This window comes from Acipenser ruthenus, chromosome 7, assembly GCF_902713425.1.
Source record: "Acipenser ruthenus chromosome 7, fAciRut3.2 maternal haplotype, whole genome shotgun sequence".
NCBI lineage: Eukaryota > Metazoa > Chordata > Actinopteri > Acipenseriformes > Acipenseridae > Acipenser > Acipenser ruthenus.
The window spans coordinates 46709477-46722135 of NC_081195.1; the positions used below are offsets into that span (position 1 = coordinate 46709477).

Consider the following 12659-nt stretch of genomic DNA (forward strand, 5'->3'; position numbering starts at 1 on the left):
ATAGAGGTATATAAAATATCATTGACAGGACGGAAGGAGGGGGGTGAGCCCTCGCTCCTGCCCCCCGAAGAACATACAAGGTTACAAGTACACCCAATATTTCACATTATCTCTGAATGAATAAAAAACAAGACTGCAACTTGCAACATTTGCTCATCAGTGATTTCCTTTCACGGCAGTACTACATGTTTATCGAATCATCTTAGTCGCAAATATTTTCAAACTGTCAAATTACATGTAAGAAAATATATGTATAATAAAGATAGCTGGCATTATGAAACATTTGCAGTAAATAGCATTTTGTTAATACTTTGTATTACATGTTGTGTCAGGGAGAGAATGAATCTGAACTGTAAATCTCCCTCCCAACCAGAGAAGGCAGTGCATAAGGGGAACAATACACTCTCCACAGGACGTGCTGAACCTTTGCCACCATGCTACGAACCTGCACAGCACATCACAGTGGAACACGGAGCACTACCATCGGAATTGTACTTTCGTCACAATTGTTGTTGAACTGTATTATACACTTTGATCACCGTATTGAACCCTTGTTGGTTAAACCAGAAAATACCTGTGTGTGTGTGACATCACTTCCCCATCACTATTCATCATCTGAGACACATGCAATTGTTTTTCAATACAGTTTTATATCACTAGCAAACAGGTGTAATTAATCAATTAAACCGATCGTAGATCGGATGATTAATTGACCAGCAGAAAATGTCAAGATTAAAACCCTTACTTTTAATATGTGATAAAATATTGCTGTGTTACCAACTAACTCCTTATTGAATGACTCACTCTGCACTTGACTTGGCTGTGCCTTTACTACAAGTAGTTGAGCCAAGGTGGAATCAAAATATATATTTTTTTATAGGGCTGTCATTTAATCGCAGTTAACGTGTTAATTTTTTGGAAGATTTATGTTTTGAACGCATGTTAGTCGCACTCCTGTCTTGTCTCTGTTAGCATACCGTAATTCATTTCCTGCGGCACCATTTTAGTGCATGCCAAGATTGAATGCCGTTTGAATATAAAATTAGTCACGGAACCGCGTTATGTAGCAAAGCACTCAAACGGAAGGACTTGTGGATGGGACGTTTATTTTTTTTAAAACTTTCTGATAGTTCATTGGCTAGAAAGAGGGTTACTTGTATCTACTGTCAAAGTGAGTTCCACTATCACAGAAGAGCATCTAGTTTGCTCTACCAGCTGCATGCTAAACATGCTTTCATTTCTCAAAATACACAAGTAGTTTTTCTGTTACAGACAACAACAAATGAAACCTGTCAGTTTCGACAGAGTACTCTTTTAGAAATTCAGGATCGCTGTAAAGCCATGAATCAAGCCAAGTACGATACTATACGTATAACCTTGTTTTAGTTCAATAACCACATTTATTTAAAAAAAAATATTATTTACAATTATGGAGGACATAATTGTTACTCCGTAATGTTTTGTTTTATTTAGGCAATTTCAAGTTATTAATAAAAACTAATTTAAAAGTATTATTATTATTATTATTATTATTATTATTATTTAAATTGGTTTATGAGTAAAGGAAACTGATCATTGTAAATGCAGTAAGGCAAGTAATAAACTGACTCAATTGTGATTTAGCAGTTGGTTCAGAACATATAACAACAATGCTGGATTGTAAATAAATATAAAACTATAAAGAGAATCCAGAAGCAGGAAAACAGGTATGCTGAGTTGTTTTTTTAGATAATAATAATAATAATAATAATAATAATAATAATAATAATAATAGCATCAGTAATAAAACAAACTTAAATGAGATGGATGCAGTAATTGTTTCAATTAAATATGCGATTAAAACCAAAATTAATAGATTATCACAGATTAACAGATCGATCACTTGACAGCTCTAATTTTTAATGATCAACTATTAAACAAAATGTGGCACGAAAAGGTCAGTTTCATCCATGAAAATCTGGTATTTAATTGTAAGGATCTATTCTTATAATAAAAAAAGATCTTCTTCCTCTGTAAGTAAGATTATAATTTGAGTTAGTAATGTAATTGATCAATTATTTTCAATATTAACATAAATCTGGGAAAGGAAACACTATGTTCGGTTATCACCAAGAAAGAAGTACAAACTTAAATCCCACAATGCAAAGCAAAACAAGAAAGAAAATCTAACAGCATCGCTTCAGCAACCAACCATTAAATTGACCATCTGCAAATTTATTTTAAAAAAATGACAGGAAAATTGGATGAATGGCCTAGTAGGGGAAAATCACTGATTGAAAGCACTTTTCCTAATGTGCTGAGATGCAGGTATGAATATCACTCAATAGTGACTCACACCATCACACAACCATCTGAAACCAGTACTAAATGAGGCATAAACAAGTTTAGTTGTTTTGGGGAAAATGAATGTGGATACATGTGGCAACGTGGTTTTCCTGTGCACAGGTGATGCAGTCCTCAAGACAATGACAAACAACAAAGTACTGGTGAAATGGTGGTTTATTTATAATCCAAAGTCTGATGACAACAGTAACGAATAATGAGAACAGGCAATACACAGCGATGTGTATTGCTCAGTTAAATCCACGGGTTCAGTCCTGAAACAATAAAAACGGTATTTAAACACACACAGTTAACACAAACACGGTCACAAGTCCAAAGTGAGTGCTGTAGTGCTCATGGTGAAAATACAATTTATCGTGAACAAGTGCAGTGTTGTCCGGGTTTTGTGCTGGCCTGTAGCGACAGTTCCGGATCGTGTTAGTCATCTAATAACAACAAACAAGTAGATTTTAGACAAGACAAAACAAACAAAACACTCACGATAACAATTACGTTCTCCTTCCGGTTCAGCTTTAACCATACAAAGGAACAGATCACCTTGCTACGTCCCCTTATGTGTCGTCAATCACGCCCCCTTGGTTAACGATTGCAACCGCTCCTCCAATCCGCGGCTGCCACATCGTTTCCCTTCCGGGTTTTCCTGACTTAGTGTACCGTAGCCTGCCCCCTTTCTAGATGGCCGACTTCCACCTAACCCTGGGAATGAATTGTCAGACCATCCAGTCCAGGACACTGTTCCCTTTACACAGCGCCCTCACAGGTCGGGAGGGAGATTTATCACCAAGAATCATTCTGTCTCTGTCACAATATAATAGATGTCTTTTCCAAATGCTGTACTGCTTTAACAATAATATTATTAGTCCCACCAAGGATATAAACAACACATTACAGGTGTTGGCTGGTATCAGTAAAGAACTAGTCCCTGCGACTTTAACCAAAGTGTGTAGTATAACAACAAATGCCCAGCCATGTTTAATCAAAATCTAGCAAGTGGTTCCAAATTCCAGCCTTTAATAGATCTGCCAGTCAGCTGTCAGTACTATTTATGTGGCTCCACTTTACTTCCAAAGCCTGTAGTCTTCAAAAGTGTAGGTCACTCTGACTTAGATTCAGAAACTCTCAAGAACATATAGTAATTGCATTCCTTAGTACACCAGGGTTGACCAAAAACAGTATGTGTCTGATTTTATAAGCAAGTAAACACCTAGGGCAGTAGAAATGTAATTACTGATAAAACACCCTTTATGACACTCAGATTGTTTAAAATGACATGTTTCAAATCAGTTTTTAGTGTGGGTAATGCTTGCACTCGTTTGGCAGTTTAGCAGGGATGGGGACAGTACCAACAATTATGCAGCAGATTAGAATTAAAATTATACAATTTTAAGATGCACACATGTATCTGAATCCAAGGAGACGTCCCTTGTTTTCTTGGAGACCTGAATCCCCTGCAGATTAATTCTGCTCACGTAGCCACAGACAGACACAGATTCTGCATTTCAAAATGTATGAAATTGCAAGTCCAATACATGATTACATACTTAGAGCAATGGGTAAAAAGGGGCACCTAAATCAAAAGAATTTTTGATATTCACACTCCCTTAATCTACCCCCCTTCTACCTATTGCAATTGCCTTTGTGCATGATAATGTTCCATGGAGCCTTAGGAAGGCCTTAATATTACAGGTTCGGTTTTTCAAGGCTTGAAAATAATCAATTCATTATTTTTTTAAACATTTTGACTCTTCATCCATTACAAACACAAAGCTGGTCAACCCCAAGCTAAAAAGTAAAGTTTTATAAACCTAGAATCTAGCCCAATCAAACTGTTAAATAAAATCTGTTAAGATTAAGACAAAAAAAACCAAAAACGTTCAACGCTTTCCGCATAAAAGGTATTACTAACTTGTAATGTGATATTTTAGAATGCGATACTTTGTACTGTGATATCTTGTAACAATTGTAAGTCACCCTGGATAAGGGTGTCTGCTAAGAAATAAATAATAATAATACTACAAATACTGTAGATGGCTACCTTTGAAAGCTATCATACCATTTACTGAAAGCTAACCACCACTGTGGTGACTGAAAAGCAAGTCTTTCATTTAAGATTTTGATATTACTGCTGAAAAAGGCAGTCCATTCCTACAAGGGATCCCTATTGTATGACAATGTGTGTTTTTGTTGCAGCCTTATGTTCTGTAGTTTTTATGACCCAATTGTACAGAAACAAATGAGGGGGAAAAAACAAACACATTTCCAATCAAATATGCTTTGTGCTGACCTGTATGTTAAATGTGCATTTCTGTTTATCAGACTGTTATGGATTGTAAAAAAAGAAAAAAGGTTCAAAATGCTATATACAGTAGCATGATTAATATAAAATGGTTAACTTACCTTCATATGTCCCACTCTCTAACAAAACTCCACTTTTCTCTAATTCCATAAACTGATCAACAGTTACAAAATTGTAGTCCACACCTGGGACCTCTCCCTCCTTAGGTTGCCTTGTGGTGCCTGTAAAATAAACAAAATCAAGATTTAAAACAATGATATTGTTGTAGTTCCCTTACTCACTACATACTAAGCACTAAGCAATTAAGAGCAGCTTACATCTGACAAATAGCAAATCAGAGAGAATACATAGAGATGTCCAAAACAATGCTATTGTATCATAAATATCGAAGTTGCTTTTAAACAGACATGCATGACTAAACTAAGCTCTTTGATAAAAAGTATCTCTTGTCTGTGACGCAGGGTTACTTAGCAACTCAGTGCTGCCTGCCATGAGAAATGCATGGAACTGCTTCAAAATTAATACAGGTCTGAGGAGGAAAAACACACAGAAACAAATTCTCAGTGGCTTCAATTTTTTTTTTTTGTATTATTTTTACCAGATTCAAACAAAACCAATTAAACCTTAAAAAAAAAAAAAAAAAGTTTCCTTAGTCACACAGGTGGAAAGCAGCCTGTGTGAAATACCATTTAAAAAAGGGCTAAACATGCCATTTACAATTTTAGAAACAGTGTTCTTGTTCTGTTGTGGCATTTTCAATGCTGCCATTAAACTGTGCTTGCAAAACTCAAATAGTAAACCGGTAATTGCTGTAATTCTTGGGAAGAACTTACCATTAACTAGAATATAAGGACTGTGTCTGGTAAACTGAGATATATTGCAGTAGGTGAAGCATTCAGAAACAGTAAATTACTGAGCTTTTAAATCTTATATCACCAGTGTATATTAACACTAGGTTTTCAAATTTAAATTACTCTACGTGTCTGACAGTCATGCGGTTGTCCGTTTATGACTTTTCCTAAATACATGTATTAAATAACTTGATGGCAGGATCACGAAAATAAGGAAGTTATAATCCCAAGCACCTAGCATGTTTTTATTTTGAATATAACCTACAATATTCTATTTTATTTTTATATACAAGCCTGTTGTTATCTCTACTGGACCTGACAGCCATCAATTCCTTCGTTTTGTACAAGGAATGCACCAGGGAAAATATCAGTGGTAGAGGTTTCATCGTGAAGCTAGCCACAGTGCTTCGGCAGAAACATTTCAATCAGAAAACTGCAAAGCAGCAGGCTGCAGCAGCTCAACCTGGATTCAGTACTGCACCGAGTGACACATGCAAGAGAAAACATGTTACTTTCGTTTTAAACTAAAAACTACTTTCATTTTTACAGTTGTGTATGTACATATACCTGTTTACACATTAGCTTCTTTTGAAATGTTTATTTTATTATAGTTTTTCATTTTTTCAAGTAGGGCTTTATATGTGGTAAGTTCGAAAATAAACCCTTTTATGTTTAATTGTTCATTTCAATACAGCGTTTGGGCTGTGCAGATGTTTGATATGATGAGCTTGAATAAAACTTTTGAGTTGTATCCAATAGTTTGTCTTTCATTTTAATATTGATGTTGTTTAAAATGTAATCGCCATAATGACTGCAGGAGGCGGTTTTAGGTATTAGTATAACAGCAGCGGTTCTAGTGTTAATCTACATAAAAATGACCACACAATTCAGTACATTTGGCAGTCCCTTCTAAAGAGAGGCCCATAGCACTGTTGTACCACACAGAATGGCTTTAGAGATTCAGCTGTCATGTTGACACAGATACTGTACACAGGGGTAGGGATCACTGTATGTATGTAGCAAAAGATGCCCATTGTGTTCATAGAGTACTGTTTTGTACATGAAGCGCAGAACTGCCCCTCTGTACGGGGAGATGCAGCTACTGTACACAACGCTGGATCTACTGTACTGCATTCACATACTCTACGCACAGACCATTTCCATGCAACTGATTATCCTTGAACAGAATTAAATATCATTTGACATTGTATTTCTTCTTCAATTTTTTGTTTGTTTAATGAACTTCTCTTCCCAATCACTTGCTTTCATTATTAAAAGAAATGCTGAAATATATCACGTAGCAGTGTGTATAGAAGAAGTATGAGGAAGGCTTAGATATTAATAGAAAGGCTTGGATCAAATAGTAACAGTTACCTCACCATCTGTCATCTCATTTTGCCTGTCTACCTAAAGTACTTCTTCCCTCATCCAAGTACAGTACTGTGCTGATGATATTCCAATATATTAATATTCACGCTGGGTTAGTATCATTCTTTTTCAAGGGTGATTCAACATCCATCCCAACTACATTAAAAAAAATATTGAAAAGCATCAGTAACACAAGGTGACATTCTAATCTCTCTGATTTTGAATGTTTAATTCACTAACCATTAAATATTTATAGGACACATGTTGGGATGCAGGACAGAGCCAATGCAATATGAGGTCAATATTTTCTATGCTGTAATACATATTAAAGAGGATTTTTAGAGTTCACAATATTCTATGCATACAAATCAAGCAGAAGAAGTAAGCCTTGATTAAGTAATGGTGCAGGGTTTTAATATTAATGCTGGCAAACTTGTCAAAGTGAAAGAATGCTGTAAAACGTTAAGTATTTGCTTTTAATTTATTCAGAAGTTGTCAAGGAAGTCGTCCCTTTATTTTTGTAGATCTGGGCATTAAAGTTCAACGAGGGAGCTTTATATCCAGTATGTAAATGTTTATTCATAATAAATACATTGAAGGCCTTAAACAATTCAAGACTAAACCTATCAAACCAGAGTGATATTTTAGTATTTCTAGTTCCCCTTTTTACACAAAAATGTAATTATTTCAGCCTTAGAATTTTCTTTATAATTCATTTCCACATACACTTTCATATGTAAAGGCATATAAATATACTTGTATTTTCATGTTAAAATATCTAGATGTGCAAAAATGTGTAAGACTTATAGGACGCAAAATTAAATGTTCATACAGTATTTATGTACAACAGTAGCGACATGTGTGTTTAGAAGTTGGTTTAAATTCACACATGTTCAAAGGACTAAAATTCAAACCCAGCGCTCTTGGGCTCAACATTAGTCTTCAGCTACAATATTTCAAAGTGCTCTGAATTAACAGAGGAGCCAAAGAAAAGCTATTAAACGAGTGGGTACCCAAGAACAGTAAGATCCATGTACATTTCTACCCAGTTCTACAAACACCTTGTAGCCAGTCTAAGTGCAAACAGTACAAGTCATATTCTTCAGAAATGAAGTGATCCAAGTGTTAGACAAGATTGATTGCCCTTGAGAAGCAATGGATCAGTATGTCCCTCGGGGAAACTCCACACATTATGTGCAAAAGTTGCATTTTCTGTATATAACATTTTGTAACATGGTTCAGTGCAGCTCCAGAGCAAGGGTCTATGCATTTTACTCAGGGGTACAATTACGCCCCAGGACAGTTTTATTTCATCCCCTCAATATGTATCCTACAGTATTTGCCATGGAGCCAAAGGGATTGCAGTTTTCAAAGGAAGTGCCACTTTTTACAAGATCGGCCCTTGTCAAAAGCATTAGTGTCACAGCCTCCCACCCCCTCCCACAACCCACTCAACCTTTTACTGGAATATAAAACAATCCTGATTTGCATCATACATCATTCACAAATTTGGAACAAATATCACATTTCTGGTTCTGAGAGAGCTGACCAAAGGGTTGAGCAGTATTTTTAATATTTTCATTGTATAGCAAAAAAGTCTGTAGCAAATTAAATCTGTGATTTAATTTGTGTTAAGAAAGAATGAACAACTAAATAGAACTTTACTTGAGGCTGGGATGATGTATTTTGCTAACACTGTTGGTAACCATGTTTGAGGTATAAACATCACATACAGAATCACTTGTTACAGAATCCACAATGCTGTGTTCTAGTAAATAAGGCTGTTGAATGAAATGCATTTTTAAACCTAGCAGTGCCTGATCAGACAGCCATGATTTATTACTGCAAATAAATTCCCTCTGCAAAGCTCAAGTTACACATCATTGTGACCGTGTATAATTTTTAGCCTGAATATATATTTAGCAATATCTAAGTATCTCCATACTGCATGCAACCCACCTATGAAACCACTTTGTCCAATTAACTAATCTAAAGGAAAAGAAAACATAAAAAACTAAACTTTCAAATGTCCCTTCTACTGAGCATCCTGTTTTCTGCCAGCTGTGGATATCTAACCTTGATGAATAACATATCATTATAACCTTGACCTGACCCTTAGCAAGTTCAATTAACTAATTTAGGACCTAGACTAGTATGGATTTTGAGGTTGTGCACCACTGAATTTCTCCCCCTTCATGGGGCAGATGTACTTCCAGGAAACATGTTGGTGAAGATCTGTCTTTAAGCACCAGCTGTAAACTAAACATATTTAAAATGCAATAATATTAAATATAATGTATTTTAACAGATATATTATATGTGATACCAAAGCTGCACACATTGTACATACAGACTCAATGAGGTAAATCTAGCCTTTTGTAGGTACTATAGGTATACTACTAAAATATATCATTAAGGGTTTATTGTGTAAAAAAGTGACTGCTTTATACCATATATTACAGCACGAGTTGCAGAATAAATCATGGATGTAGGTGTTATCATCTATTGGCTGCAATCCGCTTGAATTAAGAGCCCTAAAGCATAACGTTGTGTTAAATTAGTTCCATGTTTAATTTTTCACCCTTACAGTAATTCATATGTTGTGCAGTACACTCGCACTACTAAAAATGTGGACAATCTGGAGACTAGACATGATGATGGTTTCTGTTTTAATGCAGATAAAAGCTACTGTACAGACTGTTGTTCTATATATGCAGTCAGTAGCGGTTTTAGGCCCTGGAGCAGCAAAGGGCCCCCTGTTGTCATGGATCAGTTACTATATTAAAAAAAAATAACCTTATAAACCATCTGGAGTCTGGATCAGAATCAATGCATTATTAGCCTTTTTTTATTCTATATGGCACAAACCATAAACAGGAAAAAACACAACGTGTTGGGGTTTAAAGCCATGTGCAAGGTTATGACAGTGTGTGCCACGTAATCATGTAAGACATTTAAAAATGAACTAATTTCGACACACTACAAACAAAGTTTGCTTGTGTGTGTCATCAGTGCTGGAAACTTCAGGGGAATACATGTATAGGAGTCTCACACGCGTATGGCTGCATGTTTGAATCAACCTGGAAACAAATTAAAAATAAAATGCGTTTGCAGCCAATGTATCATCCTTGCCTCTTTCTTGCAATGCTCGACTACATCTACTAGGGAAATTTGCTGGACCTTTATCCAAACCTCAGTACTGCCTTGTAGCGTCAGGGGAGATAAGCTTTTCATGCCTGAACATGAAACTGTTTAGAAAAAAAAACAAAAAAACAACTATTTACTTTCTACAACGTCGCAGGAACGTTTGACTGGACTGGGGCAGATAGATATCGATCGCGTAGCAGATTTGCAGAAAACTGGATTATTCAGGTATAATTGCAGACTGCTGCTGCAATTATACCTGCTTTGCATGGGGCCACTGCGGGACAAACGCCATCATACTGCTTCTACAGCCAGATATGCACAAAGCATATTCAAGAGTGGTACACTAATGTAAAAGAAGTTAACTGCAGGGAAGAAGTTGCCTCGGGAGCTGTTTTTGTGCTAAGCCGAATTGCAAGAGAATTTATAAAGGAATGTATCCACTGGGATATTGTCTGAGCTACTGACATCACTTCCATCATTTACATTACTTGGTTTCACTTTGCAATGGCTTGCATTTCTAGTTTGAACCCCCATTAAGGTGACTTTAAAGTCTATATGCACTCTAAAGTCACCAATTATGTGGCCACCTTTGATGTTAGGCACGTATAATTATCACCATGAAATGCAGATGCTTCATTTAATTTATTAGTTTGTATGGGGTAAATGATATATAAGCATGTCATTGTTTTGCATTTTACTGTAGCTTAGCATATCTTCTTAATCATGGTTTTCTGGTTCAAATACATGACTTTTTTCATTTAATTTCCAGGTAACTAGAATTAAACTTGTTTATTTTTTTCAGAAACATTTACTAAAACCAGTTAGCATTCTACCACAATCAGGTTACTTACCAAACTGATGAACATTCATTATTACCTGATTACTGTTAAGTATGCTTGTGCATCAGTAGATTAATGACATAAACAGTAGCTCATAAAGTTAAATCCTTTGCTATAGGCTTTTTGCAAAATGAAGCCGATTTTTATTCAGTTTAGATGTATCATTCAGGGATTAAATAAAGTACCTTAAGCAACAATATTTACCAAGTCTGTTGCAACAACCAATACATTCTCAGATACATCTCCTATTGTAAATGTCCAACTGGGGTACAGGTCGCCTATGGTAAAAAGGCCAATTCTATTTGTTAAAGTGCTGTTACAGCATAATTTGAGACAAAGGTGAAACAGATGTTTAGAACATAGAATCTGTGAAGGACTGTGGCAAAGTGGTTAACAGTGTGCAGGTGCAGGTGATCAATAATCAGACAAACAATGATAATCCAGGTGCAATGAAGGTTTAATTGTATAATGCCTGATGGCCAACAGCAGTAAACAATAACAATGTTAATGAAGCAATACAGCGACGTGTATTGCTTATTTATAATCCGCGGGTCTGCCCCGAAATAATAACACTCCCGTTTCAGTTCACCCAAACGTAACACAAACACAAACACCAGTCCACAGTGCGTGCTCTAGTGCTCGTGGTGAATACAGTTCTTTAGTGACAACAAAAGTGCAGTGATGTTGATCCAGGTTTAGTGCTGGCCTTTGGCAAGAGCTCCGGATCGTGTTAGCCGTCCAAATAATTACAAATAGTATTATTAACAACAAACAAAAACAAACAAAACACTCACGTTTCACAACACAGGTTCTCCTTCTGGTAATTTAACGTAACCATTCACAAAGGAACAGATCACATCACTACGTCCCCTTTCTATAACGTTACCCATGATCCCTTGGTCAACGAGCGCATCCGCTCCTCCAATCCGCAGATGCTACACCGTTTCCCATCCGGGTCAATGATTTAGTGTATTGTAGCTCTGTCCCCTTTCTAGATGGCCGACTTCCACCTAACCCTGGGAATAAACTGTCGTGCCATTTAGTCCAGGGTATTCTGTTCCCTTTACACAGCGCCCTCGCAGGTCGGGAGGGAGATCTAACACCAAGAATCATTCGATCTCTGTCACAGGGCCTATATAAGTTTAAAGGAGATTGCACCTAATTGAATTTGCTTGGGTGAAATGGACTGAGAACCTCTCCTCTGTAACCTGTCTGAAAAAGGTAAAATGGTTAATTACTATTTTCACTGTAAGCTAGGTGACTACCATTGTTCAACTCGAAGAATGTGTTGCAATAATTGTGATGGTTCTATATCTTGAAAAACCAATGAAAGTAATCAAATGTAATCACGTACTGGGTATAAGTATTTAATAATGATCTTTTATTAAATCAATAAACCGTGTAATTCGAATTTTGCTACCAAAGTAGAATTGGCTTATTCATTATAATAATAATAATAAAGTTACCACCATTCCCACTCTACAGGTGTTACTTGAGAAATGTGAGTGGGAACTAGCACAGACATCAGTTAAACATCTTTGCTTTCATTATGTGGATGCAGGATATTGAAAATTCAAACAAAAACCTATTATTTATAACAAATACACTTCTCCTGTAATGCAATTTCAAATTAAATTGGTCTGGGCTTGCACAGTATAAATCAAACGAGAATCTGCAATAAGAAAAAGAAACAATTGCTTCCTTTTTTTGTTATTTTTCTTTTTTAACTATCATATTCAAAGTTCAATACTGATTCATTCTTTGTTCCAATCCTGTTTACAGGACCACCTGGAGAGGGCTAAAGAAAAGAAAAAC

General features: G+C 36.0%; 1 protein-coding gene across 16 annotated transcripts in view; it reads right to left on the minus strand.

Moving 5' to 3' along the window:
* LOC117415248 (membrane-associated guanylate kinase, WW and PDZ domain-containing protein 2) overlaps positions 1-12659 on the minus strand; it is a 302693-nt gene that overhangs the window by 119866 nt on the left and 170168 nt on the right. For all 16 annotated transcript variants that reach the window (XR_009329170.1, XR_009329171.1, XM_059027156.1 and 13 more), the window contains one exon: positions 4741-4860. Coding sequence is in view for 14 of the 16 variants with exons in the window: in XM_059027156.1 (XP_058883139.1) it covers positions 4741-4860 (120 nt within the window). In the remaining 2 variants the exon portion in view is untranslated. The remainder of the gene's footprint in view (positions 1-4740; positions 4861-12659) is intronic.